Source organism: Diaporthe amygdali (assembly GCF_026229845.1).
Source record: "Diaporthe amygdali strain CAA958 chromosome Unknown NODE_1_length_4327563_cov_65_473760, whole genome shotgun sequence".
Lineage (NCBI taxonomy): Eukaryota > Fungi > Ascomycota > Sordariomycetes > Diaporthales > Diaporthaceae > Diaporthe > Diaporthe amygdali.
The window spans coordinates 2,755,289-2,772,273 of NW_026517021.1; the positions used below are offsets into that span (position 1 = coordinate 2,755,289).

General features: G+C 56.4%; 5 protein-coding genes across 5 annotated transcripts; 4 read left to right on the plus strand and 1 right to left on the minus strand.

Annotated features, from left to right (window-relative positions):
• Positions 1–282: 282 nt before the first annotated feature.
• On the plus strand, positions 283–1,833 carry J7T55_006411 (trfa protein; the record flags this gene model as incomplete). Its single annotated transcript, XM_053144008.1, has 1 exon — positions 283–1,833. The coding sequence occupies one exon, from the start codon at positions 283–285 to the stop codon at positions 1,831–1,833; it is 1,551 nt and encodes a 516-aa protein (XP_053001176.1).
• Positions 1,834–1,982: 149 nt separating this feature from the next.
• Positions 1,983–3,365, minus strand: J7T55_006412 (family hydrolase; the record flags this gene model as incomplete). Its single annotated transcript, XM_053144020.1, has 1 exon — positions 1,983–3,365. The coding sequence occupies one exon, from the start codon at positions 3,363–3,365 to the stop codon at positions 1,983–1,985; it is 1,383 nt and encodes a 460-aa protein (XP_053001177.1).
• Positions 3,366–4,260: 895 nt separating this feature from the next.
• On the plus strand, positions 4,261–7,188 carry J7T55_006413 (ribonucleoside-diphosphate reductase large chain; the record flags this gene model as incomplete). Its single annotated transcript, XM_053144030.1, has 4 exons — positions 4,261–4,279; positions 4,336–4,493; positions 4,564–7,090; positions 7,145–7,188. The coding sequence occupies 4 exons, from the start codon at positions 4,261–4,263 to the stop codon at positions 7,186–7,188; spliced, it is 2,748 nt and encodes a 915-aa protein (XP_053001178.1).
• Positions 7,189–12,415: 5,227 nt separating this feature from the next.
• Positions 12,416–13,486, plus strand: J7T55_006414 (cfem domain-containing protein; the record flags this gene model as incomplete). The annotated part of the gene is made up of 5 exons (XM_053144041.1): positions 12,416–12,496; positions 12,558–12,747; positions 12,836–12,867; positions 12,922–13,299; positions 13,415–13,486. The coding sequence occupies 5 exons, from the start codon at positions 12,416–12,418 to the stop codon at positions 13,484–13,486; spliced, it is 753 nt and encodes a 250-aa protein (XP_053001179.1).
• Positions 13,487–14,303: 817 nt separating this feature from the next.
• On the plus strand, positions 14,304–15,928 carry J7T55_006415 (glycosyltransferase family 4 protein; the record flags this gene model as incomplete). Its single annotated transcript, XM_053144051.1, has 3 exons — positions 14,304–14,487; positions 14,594–15,202; positions 15,309–15,928. 3 exons carry the CDS (start codon positions 14,304–14,306, stop codon positions 15,926–15,928), a joined length of 1,413 nt encoding a protein of 470 aa, XP_053001180.1.
• Between the last annotated feature and the right edge of the window lie 1,057 nt (positions 15,929–16,985).

Sequence of the window (16,985 nt, forward strand, 5' to 3'; positions counted from 1 at the left end):
TCAAGGTTTAGGTCCTACGGTCGCTTAGATAAGCCCTGCAAGCTTCTGCTTGACCCAGAGTAGTAAGCGATGGGACCTGCAGACTTGCAGACTGCCAGTGCCGGATAGAACCGTGGGCTTGGCACCCAGGGTTCGCGTCACCCAGAGGCCCCGACGCGTCTCTTCTGCAGAGCGTCCATCAGCAATCGCATCACCGTATGACGTGGGTCGGTCGCATCAGCTATCCTCACCAGCAGCAGCCTCTGCGATGATGCTCCCTGTGGGCTTTGTTGACGACGAGACATGGCGCGTATTTCTGTCCCCACCACTGCCCGCCTCCCTTCGACCCTGCGCATCGACTCCTCCAGCTCTACTGTCCTCAAGCATCTCAACCGTCTGACCCGCCCGTCCCTTCTTGCACTCGTGCTCGACTGGCTCGACGACAACAATGCCTCCATCTGTGCGCCCTATCTCCGCGACCCCGAGGCCGACAATGACGATGATGACCCTGCCGACCTCTATCCGCCGCTGTCCACCGTCGAGGAGCTCCGCGAGCTTTACTCAGACATGCAGGCCCGCAAAGGTTCTAAGCGCGAAGTCGTCGATCGCATAGTAGAAGGGGACTGGCGCCACGGCCTGACTCTCTATCAAATCTCAATGGCGGACTTGCAACATCTTTACCAAAATCCAACCTCCCAGAAATGGAGCGCATACCACATCATGCCCCTCAAGATACCCACGCCGCAACAGGCTGCAGAGGACGACGAGCCCCTCAAGATCGACTCCTCGTCCTTGGAAGTACCGCGCTTCCACCCTTCTACGTTCCTGCAGAACCTCCAGGCCCAGGTTCTACCCGACGTAAAGGCGCATTACAGTTTTGACCGCCCTAAGGACATGGCCTTGCTGCTGTTGCGCATTCTCATCCTCGACTCCCCATACAACACCAAGCTCGCAACATCAGCAGCCGATGGTGACGCCAGCCGCACTATCTACGTGGCCTTCCCCGACGGGAGCCCATACGTTTACATCAGCAAACCACAGACTATCGGTCCGGCTGCTAGTGGTGATACAAAGAGTCTATACGCCCTCGTCATCGAGGGCGTACCCAAGGCCTTGTCACGACCAAGGCAGAGATATACACTGAAGCCCACTGCATTGAACACGAGACACATCCAAGAGCTGTTGCACAGACGGGGAGCAGGCAGGACGAACTCAACTGGTGGTGGTTGGAGTATCTATGCGGATGAAAAGAAGAAAGAGTCGCCCTTGGGAACAGTGCTCCCCTCGCCACCGCTCAGTGAGGCGGACGACAGTCGCTCCACGAATAACTCTGGCCAGGAGAAACCGTCCAGAAAACGAGCGGTCTCGCCCGATACGGCACGGGATGAGCGCAGGTTGAAACGCGCGAGGCTGGTTGCTCAAGCCAGGTTTGGTGATTCGGCAAGAATCGACGACGGCAAAGGCGTAGAAAGGGTCGACATTGTGATCGACGATCCGTTCCATACGAGAATGGACCCTATGCACGATGATGGGGAGGCCCCTGAAAGAGCGCCGGATTCTCCACAAAACCGGCCTGTCCGCAGGAGTATCATGGACACGGCGTTTGATCGGGCTCGTGAGCCGGACGATGAAGGCGGAGGCGGAGGCGACCATGTAGATGATGACGAAGCGTGGCGTCCAAGTGTCAAGCTGACTTTTCACGGACCACACGTGTTCGCTGGTATACGACAGCTGGTCGAGGCTGGCATCATCGACGGGGAAAGGATGCCGGGCTGGCTGACGGGAGAAGAGGGCGTGACCATTGGTGCCGTACGGCATGGCAGGATCAGAGGCTACAAAGGCTCTGGGATTTGATGGTTATGATAATACAATATGTCGATATGACCGCAGCCCATTATAACGAGGCTTATCCATGATTCTAGTCTAGTGACTCCTGACGCTGGAAAATCATTCGTGTCTGCATCCTTCAGCCATCCTCAAGACTCGCTCGTGTATCTTCTTGTCTATGTTTCGTCTATTCCGAATACCTTGGCTGTATTTTGCCATGCAGCCTCGCATACCTCCTCGATCGAGACACCCTTGATACCTGCCACGATCTTGGCCACCCTTTCTATCATGCAGGGCTCGTTGCGGCCCTTAATCATCGCGCCCTCTACCCATTTTTCCTTTTTGACCGTCTTAAACCTCTCAATGACCTCTGACTCCTTTTTCTGTGGCTTCTTGATTGATTGCTGCTTCTTGGGCGGCTGCTTTGCTGCTGGGGGCGAAACCGTGTCTCCATTAACTTGGTTCGCCTGGTCGCGAAGGGCAGCCTCTGACGCCTCAGCCGCGGCCTTCTCCTTCTTGTCTATCTCGACGAGGTACTTCCACCCCTCGTGGGTCGGGCGCACCTCACACCACGGCCCGTCCGTCTCGATCATCAGCCTGTCCAGCCGGACGGCCCGGACGACCTCGCAGTTCTCCGCGGTCTTGAAGCTGCACCCGTTCAGGCCGATGTAGAGGCCCAGGTCCATGAGCTCCCTCATCTCCTCTATCGTGCCCGTGAAGCTGTGCACCACGCCCCCCTTCTCCAGCCCCTCGAGCCGCTCGCCGAAGGCGGCCTTCAGGCACGCGACGAAGTCGCCGTGCGCCGCGCGGCTGTGCAGGAACAGGGGCAGCTGCGGGCTCAGCGAGGCCGCGAGCGAGAGCTGGGCCCGGAACGAGTGCAGCTGCAGCGACCGGGGGCAGTAGTGCAGCCGGTCGTAGTCCAGGCCGAACTCGCCGAAGGCGACGAGCTGCCGCTGTTGCTGCTGCTGCTGCTGCGGCCCCGGGCCCCGGGCGTCCTCGACCAGGCGGCGGAGGTCCGAGATGATCGTCTCGGTCTTCTCCGGGTCGATGGCCTTGGCATCGTCCGGGATGGGCTTGTCCGGGTCCGGCCCGCAGGCCGGCGTGTGCTCGCCGTCGCCGTCCTCCTCGTGGGAGTGGGGGTGGGCCGGGTCGAATATTGAGGAGGAGCATGGGTGGATGCCTGCGGTGGTGAAGACGGTGCCTGGGTACTCCTTGGCGATTGCGAGGGCTTCCCTCGAGGTCTTGAAGCTGGACCCCGTGACGATGAGTTTGGTGCAGCCGACCTGCCTGGCGCGGTCTACCAGACCGCTGAGGTCATCATCGTGTCTTTGCTTGCCGTGGTAGACGCCCCGGAATATGGGATCTGCGAGGTTGATTCCGATCTGGGGCCGGTCAGGATCTTCCACGCGCATGCAGTGCAGAAATGCAGTAGAGAGGGTCAAGGGGAAACGTACATCTATGTATCTTGGCCTGTATGCTGGGGCTGAGGTGACGTCTGCAGCTCCGTTCTCGGGGGCTATTGACGGAGCTGGAGGCGGAGATTGCGAATGGGACGCCATCCTGGAGGATGCACACACGGAGAAGTGTGCTGCAGCAGTTCTGTTTGTGATTGTGATCTTGGTGAGAGTGCTAGTTCGTACTGAGAAAAGCCTGGCTCGTGTAGGCAAGGACGAGAGTATATTCACGGTCATTCCTCAGCATTCGCAGTCCGTCCGTGATCAACTTCAAATAAATACTGTAGCTACAGGCAACAGGCAGCAAACCCAGAATTGACTCACACTCGTCCAAGCCACGTCCGTGCCGCTGGGTTGCTGGGCTGCTGGGTTGCTGGATGGATGGGTCGTGATGTGTGAGTGATCTACTGCTTATGTGGGCACTACCATTAAAACACGTTACGACCGCGGGTGAGCTGCTAAGCGCGTAAAGTGGCCCCCAGCCTGTCAGACTGGCTGGCCCCTGCACTTATCAGATCTTGCTGCATACACAGTACAGCGGACTGATCCTGGAGCACTGCTCATATGCAGGCCATGTCTGCTGTGATGCACAGTACCCCAGGCACTTGGGAAGTGGTGCATGGGGTGACAGGGGCAGCACGAGCCTCTGCGCGTCCTCTTCCTGCCCGCCCACAACAAGACGCGTTTTTGCTGGGCTTGCTAGTAACACGCGCTCTCCAGAGCACGACTACTTAAAACTTTCCCGTAACCGTGGTGCATTATTCCCCTCTTCCATCTTCACTTCACAACATCCACTTACTGTCCCTTTACTTGTTCCCTCTCTAAGACTTCTCCGGGGCAAGAACCATACGCAATTGCCTTTGCTTCACAAGCAAACTAACTTTCCCGGTGCCCTCCGTATCTTGTCCCGCATCGCCGGACCTGTAGGTCGCCACCGCGGAAAACCTGCCCCTCCTTCTTGTCGTACCCTCTCAAACGCCCTCACAACACTTTCGACGCGATGTTTGTACGAAAGCGAGGTAAGACTTCCCAAGCCCCTCACTTTGACTTACATCGGAAACTAATACGCGGCCAGATGGGCGCCAGGAGCGCGTCCAGTTCGACAAGATCACGGCGCGTGTCTCGCGATTGTGCTATGGTCTGGACATGAACCACGTCGACCCCGTCCAGATCACGCAGAAGGTCATCAGCGGTGTCTACGGAGGTGTCACAACCATCCAGCTGGATGATCTCGTCAGTAACCTTGCTACCTCTCTGCTTGCCCCCCTTCGACGTCTAGGTGCTGATTGCTCTTCGTGTCCAGGCTGCTGAGACTGCCGCGTACATGACCGTCACCCACCCCGACTATGCCATCCTCGCTGCGCGTATCGCAGTCTCCAACCTGCACAAGCAGACCAAGAAGCAATGGTCTTCTGTGGTCAGCGACCTCTACCACTATGTCAACCCCAAGAACCGCAAACCGTCGCCCATGATCTCTCAAGAGACATACGACTGTGTCATGCGCCACAAGGAGGAGTTTGACTCTGCCATTGTCTATGACCGCGACTTTGGCTACCAATACTTCGGCTTCAAGACTCTCGAGCGCTCGTACCTCCTCAAGCTCGATGGTAAAGTTGTCGAGCGGCCACAGCACATGATCATGCGTGTCGCCGTTGGCATCTGGGGAGACGATGTCGAGAGAGTCATCGAGACCTACAACCTGATGTCCAACAAGTTCTTCACGCACGCCTCGCCCACGCTGTTCAATGCTGGCACTCCCCAGCCCCAGCTGTCATCATGCTTCCTCGTCGACATGAAGGAGGATAGCATTGAGGGCATCTACGATACTCTCAAGACTTGTGCTATGATCTCTAAGATGGCGGGAGGAATCGGTCTGAACGTCCACCGTATCCGTGCCACCGGCTCCTATATCGCTGGCACTAACGGTACCTCTAATGGCATCACCCCCATGCTGCGGGTCTTCAACAACACTGCCCGCTACGTCGACCAGGGTGGCAACAAGCGTCCCGGCGCCTTCGCTATTTACCTTGAGCCATGGCACGCTGATGTCTTCGAGTTCCTCGATCTGCGGAAGAACCATGGCAAGGAGGAGATCCGAGCCCGTGATCTCTTCCTTGCTCTTTGGATCCCCGATCTTTTCATGAAGCGTGTCGAGAAGAACGGTGACTGGACCCTCATGTGCCCCAACGAGTGCCCCGGCCTCGCCGACTGCTACGGTGAGGAGTTTGAAGCCCTCTACGAGCAGTACGAGAAGGAAGGCCGCGGTCGCAAGACCATGAAGGCCCAGAAGCTTTGGTACGCCATCCTCGAGGCTCAAACCGAGACTGGCAACCCCTTCATGCTGTACAAAGATCACTGCAACCGAAAGAGCAACCAAAAGAATCTGGGTACCATCCGCAGCTCCAACCTCTGCACTGAGATCATCGAGTACTCTGCTCCGGATGAGGTCGCCGTTTGCAACCTGGCCTCTATTGCTCTGCCAGCATACGTTGACTACGACAACAACTGCTACAACTTCCAGCAGTTGCATGAGGTTACGCAAGTTGTCGTTCGCAACCTGAACAAGATCATCGATGTCAACCACTACCCGGTCAAGGAAGCGTACAACAGCAACATGCGACACCGACCTATTGGCGTCGGTGTCCAAGGTCTTGCTGATGCGTTCTTGGCCCTTCGTATGCCTTTCGACTCCCCTGAGGCTCGTGAGTTGAACAAGCAGATCTTCGAGACCATCTACCACGCTGCTCTCACAGCATCAAGCGATATTGCCAAGGTGGAAGGCCCGTACAAGACATACGAGGGCAGCCCGGTCTCCCAGGGTATCCTCCAATTCGACATGTGGAATGTCAAGCCTTCCGACCTTTGGGACTGGGAGGCCCTGAAGGACAAGATCAAGGAGACTGGTGTCCGCAACAGCTTGTTGCTGGCGCCAATGCCCACTGCATCCACCTCCCAGATTCTGGGCAACAACGAGTGTTTCGAGCCATACACGTCCAACATCTACCAGCGACGTGTGCTTGCTGGCGAGTTCCAGGTCGTCAACCCTTGGCTTCTCAGGGACCTGACAGAGCTTGGCTTGTGGTCTGAGGCCATGAAGAACCGCATCATCGCCGAGGATGGTTCCATTCAGAACATCCCCAGCATTCCTGCTGATATCAAGGCCCTGTACAAGACCGTATGGGAGATTTCACAGAGGACCATTGTGCAGATGGCCGCTGACCGTGGTGCCTTTATCGACCAGTCTCAGTCACTCAACATCCACATGCGAGAGCCGTCTATGGGCAAGATCACCAGCATGCACTTCGCCGGCTGGAAGCTCGGTCTCAAGACTGGCATGTACTACCTTCGCACTCAGGCAGCTGCGGCACCCATCCAGTTCACTGTCGACCAGGAGGCACTCAAGATCCAGGAGCAGACCGGTGCTAAGCACAGTGGGCTGGGCAAGCGTGCTCCTCCAGCCGGCATGTGGCAGCCCTCAGCTAGCAGCTTTGTGCGCCCCATGTATGCGAAGAAGGAGTCTGTGAGCGGCCCTAACACTGTGAGGTCTAACGGAATCCCCACACCAAGTATCACGCCGCCTCCTTCGACTCCATCTGTCGACCAAGAGGCTGCGGCACGTATCTTGTCATCTCCCTCCAAGCCCAGGACCGTCCCGTTCAAGGCCGACCAAGAGGAAGGCGAGAGCCCCAAGGCCCTGCCCATCGAGCCGGCCGAGAAGCCGGTGGAGGAGGAGCTCCTCGATGGAAAGAAGCCTGACGGTCAGTCTGAGGATAAGGATGGTGACAGCGCTGACCGGGAGATGGACATCTACTCACAAGCTGTCCTGCAATGTAAGCCATCATGTACTCTTTTGCTTTGAATTTACGTTACTAACAACTTAACAGGTAGCATTGACAACCCCGAGTCCTGTGTGATGTGCAGTGGTTAGAGCACTCCATCGGCATCGGGTGTAAGAAATGAGTACGAGTTGATGTTGACGACAGCAAGTCATGAGAATGGGCGTCGTTTTTTTCTGTTTTCTTTTGGGCAGGGGTTCTCTCATTCAACGGTGCAAGGGGCGGTGTCATACATAAATCGCTTGCAAGACATTGGGTAATACTACGAGGCTGCGTCTCATTGCACAGCAGCAGCGACGACATACATGGTACGAGGCGAGGACGGAGGGATGCAGTCATGGTGAGGCGTGTGAGAGCCCATCTCTTCACGGAGGTGCTACACGCCTCCTTTTCTTTTACTTGTCTTGTTATACCACTCTCTATTTGGAAGTTGGGTTAAGGATGGTCATAGTCTTCTGTTATCTGTGAATATAGTTCTGATCACGCCTTCGTTGTCATGCTTGGCCGATTGAAACCGCTTGACATGTCCATACTGCCGCAGGTCAAAAGCTTGCTTCACTGCTGATTAGGGTTATCTTTCACCCCTTTCATTGTAAGTTATTCTGCTCATTCCACTGTGAGTGTCCACGATGTTCCCGCGGAGATCAGCAACTCATTAGAACAGCGTAGCGCAGAGAACTTCATCGGGAAGACACCGTTTCGTGGTTAGACCCGAGGGGATACAGTATGAGTTCGGGTTTCAGCGTGACTCAAGACATGACCTCGTCCGAGGCTCTTCGGGATCATTTTCTATCTGCACAAGGCTTAATTAACCCCCATGGCGGCGTTGTTGACCGAAAGTCGTCGCTGATACTACGGTAGAAGGCGAATCCACCTCGCGCCGGAGCAGGATGCCTGTCTGCCATAGAGAGCCCCGCGTGAAATGTGCAAGAAAAACGTGCTCGGGGTTCCGAGTGGTTGGAACGCCCAATTTTGCCATCCGAACATATTCCTCGTGGGAGATCGCATGGGGTGGATTGGACGTGACCTACCGTAGGGACCCCCCAGGCCACACATCCTAGGCCGAGGACTGCTGTGGTGAGCGCGATTGATAGGCCCGCCTCTACGCCTGAGCAGGCCAGCCCACGTCTCGACTGCGCCGGGGAGGCCAGCAATTCCCTACAGTATGGTCATGGTTGGCCCACGACACTCATCGTTTCTTAGCTCATCACTCGCATGGTAGATCTAGAACATCGCTGGGTCGAAGACCGAAGTTCTAATCCGGCTTTCTTTGTCCAAGGTTCAATCAGAGGCAAGTCAAATCATCGGTCTTGCCGGCCGATCTGGACTTTGGTGCGCTGGCTTGTAAATTGATGATGACCCTACTATGCGCTTGATGCCGCAGACGAACTCGGGCTGGCGCACATCGATTCGCGGGACGTGGCGCGAACGCTAATTCGACATGCCCCTTTCTCGCTGTACTAGGCGCATGACAATGACCGAGTAGAGATACACTGGTAACGTGCTCTAGCCCATCGGAGGGAGCACAATGCTTTGCAGGTTCTCGAGGGCTTTGAGGACGCCGCAACCATACGTTATTCTCGATGAGCTACTCAGCCAACTCTTGCAAAAGCAAAATCCGCCAGCGCGTCTCCCGGCCGAGCTCTGTCTCATGACAATCACTTACAAAGGTATTTGATATAATGGTTTGATGAGCGTAACTGCACCAACGGTCCTGGCCCGGCTGAAATGAAGGCGGTTGAACTAGTTTGACCTTCCGGAAATGACTGCCGACAGTGGACAATGCAAGCAGCTGCAAGCGCTCAAGAGCTCAGCTTGCCTTGTCCGCCGCGTTTGAGGCCTCATTTGGACAATGGCCCAATGGGAGAAGTGGCTGACCATTCTGGCGCCACAACACGGCCAAGTCTGTAGGCTCGTAGATCCAGGTGTGGTTACACTCAATGCTGATAAGCTACTAAAGGCCAGGGGCAGCAGTACAGGAGGCCTTTCAAGGACGTTGGCGGGCCGCCAGCCAGGAAGTTCCAGACCTCGGTGCCGACTGTGGATGGCTATCGGCGGCATGCTGTATTGGGCTAGTGGCCTGCAAGTGATGGACTACCAGGGCTATAGAGTTCTGACTACGATCTGTGCTCAGCATGTTTTCCTCTCGCGCTGATAATGCGACAGGCCGTGGACGGTGGCCAAACAAGAGGCCAGAGAGCTGGTGGCTGGGGACTGGGGACTGAGCGCATCCCACTGTTGCTTCCTCCTCATCATAGAAAGCCTAAAATATTGCCTGGCCGACACCGGCTCACCCCTCAGTCGCTTTGATATGTGGGTGATTGAGGAAGTGGTGAAAGGCGGAATGACTGTCAAGATAAAGGGCAATGAAGGAGACGAACTCGTCTCGTGGCCTGGCACAGTCGAAAGTGTACATCTTAAATTGGTCGAGCTAATCCACACTCGGCATACGCACGGTGGTCACGCCGACAAGATGAAAGAGTTGGGCAGGTAGCTGATAATTATAATGTCGCCGAGACACAGCACAGACGAAACATTGTCTTCTGTGCGTGCTGAGTGGTCCGTTGGACTCTTAGGTGGTAGTGATGAGATGACACCTGCACGACGGAAAAGGCAAGGTCGTGAGATGGGTTGGAGGCGACAGGTGCCCGCAAATTAAGGACGTTACACAAGTATCAAGGCCGCGGCCGGGTGTTTCTGGTGGTGGGAAGTTGGGGAAGAAAACGCCCCCAGATGTTCAGAGCCCCAATCGAGCAAAGTGGAGCCGCCGGTGGGTGGCTTCTCGCACGGATTCGCGTGCGTGCGTGCGTACATTACAGTACGGAATAATCTGCATCTCTGTGCCTGGGTACTGTCATGTTAGTGTTGCTGGGTTTCTCGATCCTATGACATCATCTGGGACACCGCTTTGAGTTCGTGGGTCCCGACGAAGAGGCCATCCATCAGTGCTTCGCAAGACCCAAGTGTCCTCATTTCCAAGTCGAAATGTAGAAGGAGTCGGTTCTCTGCCCACATCATGCCCAAAATACGTCAGTCAGGCTCGGGCTTTCTCCAGATGTGGCGCGTGTTCTTTCTCCGGGTGGCCTCCCCTCAATGATGCTGGCGCACTGATGCGTGTCTTTGCCCCTGCCGGTGCAATGCAACGTCAAGACCGGGTAGTCCTTGCTCCCCAAAGGCCCGGCCCAGGTCTGCCATTGTCCAATGGGTGGCAGCCAACGCCCGGGACCAGCCACCCAGGCCCGCCAACAAACACTCAAAATTGACCTCATCTGGTCTTGGAGAGCTTGTTTTCCCTGCTTTCAGCACACGCTAGAGCTGCCGGGTCGCCGTATGCTCTGATTCTTCGCGATGGCCAGCACCTTGGCTACCAAGCGCCGGGGGCCTCCAGACACAAAAAGAATACCAGATTTTGCGCGACCTAAAAGTTGCTGGAGGAGCGGGCCCTTTGGTCGATTCGGCCAGTGCATCTATACTGTACCGATCAATCGGTGAGGGCCCTGTCGGAGTCAGGCCAGTCCACAGCGCATCCACGTAGGACCACGGCTGTTAAGCGGACGGGCCAGTAGCAGGCGAGGGACGGACGGACTGACGGGGTAGAATTGGCGGTAATGGCACACCTCCTTGGTTGCCCACACCGAAAAGCCTGGTTGAGGGCACGCGTGCTGGAGCCCAGCATGCCTCGCGGCTGGGCCCTGAGTCCTTGGGTCCTGACCGCTCCCGTGTTGCGTACATGTAGCCTTCCAGGTTTCAAGGTCGCCGCCGTGTGTGCTTGTACCCGGGCCTGTGAGACGGATCGCGGTCCCGCCATGCGAGTGACACCGTCATTGCAAACACCGCTCCTGATTTGCTTCCGACCCCATTCTTTGGTCGACCCGCCAGGGATGGCATTGTGCATTGTACGGTATCGCCTCCAGGGCATCACACCGAGAATGGGGAGCTCCAGGCCCACACCTGACAGATCCGATGACAGCAGCAGTCCGCCAAGGGGACAGTGTAATGCGTGCGTCCAAAGAGGCTGACTGAAATACGGTAGTGCGAGCACCAAGGCACGGCAGATTGGGAGAGTTTAAGACCTGCGCGTAGCCGTGGCCCGTCACGGTGCTGCCAGATACATCCATACAGGTATATGCAAGTTTGCGTAGGGAGCTGCAGCAACGGAAAAAACGGAGCAACGGCATAGTCCACAACGTCGATCGTCGGAGGCTTCCAGGCAGGGCAGGGCAGGGCAGGTCAGCTCGAAAAATTCTGGAAAACACAGCTGGAATGAATGGGCATGTCCCAGTGTGCCATATGGACGTGGCCCACCTGGGTGGTGTGGATGGACGGAGATGCATCATAAGCGGGGATCGACAAGATCAGGGCCAGAGCTGCAGCTCCTGCAGCTTCCCAGCAAGAACAATGGCACCTAGCGACCAAGGCAGGGATGTCCAGGTCGGCTGGGGGAGGCCAAGATTGACCAGGGCAGGTACCGCACCAGCCAAGCTACGCGACGCCAATTTGGCGGCTATGTCCTTTCATCACCAGGTACCCGGACGTGTACCTGGGGGGCCCTTGCCCAGGTTGCAGGTGCAGCTGGGGCGGAAACTGGGCTGCTGTAGCGTGGTATGGGAAAAGCAGTGACTGTGGTGGCATAGTGACGACCGACCATCAGCCAAACAAGGAGGAGAGGCCCATTGCCCTGCCTCATTTCACCTCACCTCCCGCATACAGTAGTAGCACCAAGCTACCTAGACCAAGGTACCACAGTAGAACAACCGCCCACCGGTACCTGCGCGCACCTTCAGTCAGGTCAACATGTACGTGCCTTGCCTGCCTTCCTTCAGTCCTTGTCCATCATCCCCATCTCATCTCGACCTTACACCCTGGCAAGCCTCGTCCGTCGATCCAGTAAGTGCAGGCCCCTCTCCAAGATTGCATACTGTCGTACCTTGCCTACCTTGCCCACCTTGTCTATCCATCTGCCCATCTGCTGCCCATCTGCCCCCAGTCCTGACCTTGGCCTCTTTGTGAACCGCTGCACCGACAAATCGCACCTTCCCCCAGCCAGCCACCTCACTTCGTCCGCATCTGTGACCCCGTCCGTCTTTTAAGTTCGACCGCGCCCGCTTCTTCACTTCCCCCAAACGTTCATCGCCTTCCTCCCTCTTGTTTACCTTCACCACTTACCCAACCGCGCATCTTCCCACGTGTTGACCCAAGTTTTCATCCCAAACAGCCTTTCACCACTTTGAGTATTACTGCCACACATCGACAGTCGTCAATCTTCTCTCGCAGCCACTATCAACACACCAACAACCAAACCCAAACCCAACAATCAAGATGAAGACCGCCGCCATTCTCATCAGCGCCCTCCTTGGTGCCGTGTCCGCCCAGGACATCAACTCCGTCCCTGAGTGTGGCGTAAGTCTCTCTGTTTGTCTTCTCTGCTTGTCGCTCATCATGTGCTGACAATCTCCTCAAGCGAACCTGCATCACGAACATGCTGCAGGAGCAGGCCAACCTGGGCTGCCCTCCCGTCAATGGCCAGCCCGACCCCTCATGTCTTTGCAAGAACGCCGACTTCAGCTACGGTCTGCGCGATTGCGCCAACCAGGCTTGCGGCGCTGATGTCGAGGCCGCTGTCGTTTCGTACGGTGTGAGCTACTGCTCTTGTAAGTGACGTGCTGCCCTGGCCCATCCAGGCACACCCGTTCTCCATGCTGGGCTGAAAACTGACGTTTGTGTCTTCGCGACAAACAGCCGCTGGTGTATCCGTCCCCACCACTGTCGTCGTAAGTTCCCCTCCTTCGGTCAACCCACCGCACTTGAAGCTGACATATGCACAGACTGGCTCTCCTTCTGCCACCGGCTCTGCCACCGAGAGCGGTTCTGCGAGCGGTTCTTCTACCGAGAGCGGCTCTGCCACTGAGTCCTCGAGCGCCATTACCACGTCGTCTTTCGCCACCACCATCACCAGCGGTGACTCGACCATCACCACCTCCGCTGCCACCACCATCTTCGGAGTCGGTGGTGCAGGCTCGTCCGCCTCCAGCGTCGCTTCAGAGGCTTCCTCGTCTGCGTCCAGCGTTGCCGAGTCTGCTTCCAGCGCCGCCTCGGGCGCCGCCAGCTCTGCCTCCGGTGCTGCCAGCTCCGCCTCCGGTGCCGCTGGCTCTGCCGCTTCCAGCGCTGCGGGCGAGGCAACCAGCTCTACCGCTGGTGGCTTTGTAAGCTAACCCCCCCCCCCCTTTTTTTTCCTTCCAAAAAAACTCCCAAATGGGTGACTGGATTACTTGTTTGCCCGTGCTTGCGCCTTCTCGTGCTAACTTTATCGACTCGTAGGCGCCTAAGATGACAGCTGCCCCAGCTGCCGGCTTCTTGGCTGCCGCCGGTGTCGCCGCCATGTTCCTCTAAGTCACTGGAGAGGAAAGCTATCGACACTCAACCTTTGTTTTCGGTTTTTTCTTCGCATTTCTGACGTCGACCCGTCACGAATTAATTCTCAACTTTCTCGACACTCGCTCTCTTCACATTTCACCCCACAGTCCATCCGGTCATCGGCTTCAGCGTCCACAAAGGGTTTGGTAGATGGCGTACAAAGGCAACGGAATTAGAGCAGTGGATGGGGGGATTCGATTGAAATGACATGAAGGACATATTGGAGTTTGCTGGCGGGAAAAAAGAACATGATGACGAAATATGCTGATTTCCTCTGCCAGACGGCATGACGGATGTACGATTGGAATGGTCTGGTGGCAATTTGCCGGGACGTAATGCGGAGGGCAACAAGACCTGCGGACTCGCGCGGGCGGTAATGAGGCCTCACGATGAGGCTTCCACGAATGGTACTTGAGATACCCCTCCCTGAGAGCTTTGGACCAGGGTGGTTTTTGAAGCTTTAGGTTCTTCTCGCTCTCTTTAATTGAAAATATTCATAGAAAAAGGGTCCCATGGTCACTGCTGCTGCTGCTGCTGCCACCGCCGTGGTGTTTCGTTAACTTTGGATTCGGGAGTGAGATTACTACGTGGTCAAACATGCGTCGCCCAAAGTGAAGTTGAGGTGCGAATCAGTGGCTTAGTCATCTCGGGGCTACCATGACATATGTCCTAGCTGGGGACTGTCGCAAGCCCACGTCTGCACCGTACTCAGAGTAATGCACTTACATGTCCTCTCCACAACGTGTGGCTCAGAATACACAGGAATGCAAGACTGAACCAGCTCCTCGGCAGGATGGCAGAGACGACAGCGACGGGAAAGAAGAAGACAATTGTCTTCTTCCATCCAGATCTTGGCATTGGTGGTGCTGAGAGATTGGTGGTCGATGCCGCTGTGGGACTGCAGAACAGGGGCCACAAGGTTATCGTCTTCACAAGCCATTGTGATCCTAAACACTGCTTTGACGAGGCCAGAGACGGTACATAGGTCCCTCCCGCCTTCCCGCACGCCGCACTACCCCCATCCCAGCCCGTTACGGCACACCTCTTCTCTTCATGATCATCTGTTGACTTCATCTTTAAAAGGGACCCTCGAGGTTCGCGTGCGCGGGAACACCATCTTCCCACCCTCGATCTTCTCCAAGCTCAGCATCTTGTGCGCCATCGCGCGGCAACTCCACCTCCTCGTCCAGATCCGCCTCAACGGCGAGCTCGCCTCCCTGCGGCCGGATGCCTTCTTCGTCGACCAGCTCAGCGCCGGGCTGCCACTCCTGCAGTTCCTGCAGCCAAAGGCGCCCATCCTGTTCTACTGCCACTTTCCCGACCTCCACCTCGTCCAGGGGCGGGACAGATGGCTGAAGAAGCTGTACCGCCTGCCGTTTGACACGCTAGAGAGGTGCAGCATGGGCTTTGCGGACGCGATCGCTGTCAATAGCAAGTTCACAAGGGGGGTGGTCTCGCGCACTTGGCCGAGCCTGGCGAGGAGTAGGGACCTGAAGGTCGTCTACCCTTGCATAGACATACGACCCCCGGGCAAAGGGGGCGAGGGCAAAGATGGAGGGCTGATATGGGAGCACGGCGACATCATCCTAAGTATCAATCGCTATGAGCGAAAGAAGGACATCGCCCTGGCTATAAAGGCGTACGCTGGGCTGCCCAAGCACAAGAGGAATGGCGTCAAGCTCGTTATTGCCGGTATGAGGCCCAACCCTATTTATCTGCCCGCTCTATCCCCACCCTTCGTCAAAATGACCTGTATATTATACGTCACATTTGTGAGACTAACAGACGTACGTTCTAGGTGGATACGACTCTCGCGTGTCCGAAAATGTGTCCTACCATAAGGAGCTCGTCGAGCTTGCCCAGTCCCTCAAACTTACCGAGGCGACCGTACATTCAGCACAGACTGCCCTGGCCGTGCCGGCCGAGATCGACGTCATATTCCTGCTGTCGGTCACGAACGCGCTCAAGCAGCAGCTCCTCAGGTCGGCGAGGCTGCTCGTCTACACCCCCTCGAACGAGCACTTCGGCATCGTGCCCCTCGAGGCCATGCTAGCCCGCGCCCCCGTGCTGGCAGCCAACACCGGCGGGCCCACGGAGACGGTCGTCGAGGGCGAGACGGGCTGGCTGAGGGACCCTGAGGACGTCGCGGCCTGGACCAAGGTGATGGGCAAGGTCCTGGGCGAGATGAGCCAGCAGCAGCTGGAGGAGATGGGTCGCAAGGGCGACGAGAGGGTCCGCACCCAGTTCGCTGACACCCAAATGGCCGAGAGACTCGACAAGATCCTGAGGAGTATCGAGAACCCCCAGCGTGAAGGCAGCCTGGTTGCGCTGCTGGGCTTTTTGGGCTCGGGTGCTCTTGTGTTCTTCGTTTTGGCTGCCCTGGGCGTGCTAGCAGCCATGGCACTGACCCAAAAATGAACATACACCGATGAAATTGCTAGACACCTTGTCTATGACCTTGTTCAGCCTGAAGATGGGACAGGGTTCCAAACCGGGTCATGAGACGAACCTGCAGCTAAAGACAGGCCAGTCTCAAGAACGAGCGTCGGGTCCAAGGCGAGGACGCCTTGGTAGAAGGTGAGACGCCGAAGAGCTTTTGAAATCTGGCTGCATTCGCTTCAAGGGTTCAGTGATGAAGTCGGGCTTCGACCGAGCCCTTGGAGAAAGTAAAGGTATGGGAGGTGGCGGATGAACACGCAAGTCGAGCAAGGCTGGATGTGCTCTCAATGCCAGAGATCACGGCCACAGAAAGGCGTCGCTTGACAGGAATGGTACCGTTAGGAGATAGATACCCCCTGAAATACCACGATGTACAACACTGCGACCTTCTCTCTCCTCTCCTCCCCTCAGCGTCCCTCTTGCGCTATTGCCTCACGAGCACAAGGAACTCTGCATGCATTTTTTCTCTTTCCTATCCTTGCAAGAAAGGAAAAGTTTGGACAACATGTGCTCACAGAGTAGCTTTGTAGGAACCTACGATTTCGGGTGGACATCAATCACATGAAGAAACCTATCAAGCGTTTACTTCACTAGGGAAGGAGGGTGCGAGTCTACAAGGCATGTGCTTATGCGTATCACGTCAAACGCGAGAGTTAGGAAGGTTTTTGTCCCGTCTTGCTTTCATTTAGACTTCTATGACCTAGGCCAAATTGATTAGATTCTTATCATACTCTCCCATCCCATGCGGTCTTATTGCCCGCTCGTCTGCTGCACAATTTATGATGATATGATCCTTGTGCCAGTTTCGGCGTTGTTGACTCCGTCCAGATCTCGCCTCTCGCCCAAGGCCCACTCGCCAGCCCTTCATCGATCATGGTCATGAATGAATACCACGTATATATACTGAGCCCATCCGTCCTGACACTCCGGCGGGCGCCGAATTGTGTAGGAGGACAGGACTGAGGGGATGGGAAATCTTTGGGTGTTTCGTAAAGACGATAACCGACCTCCCTCCCGCGCCTTGCTATTGACCGTC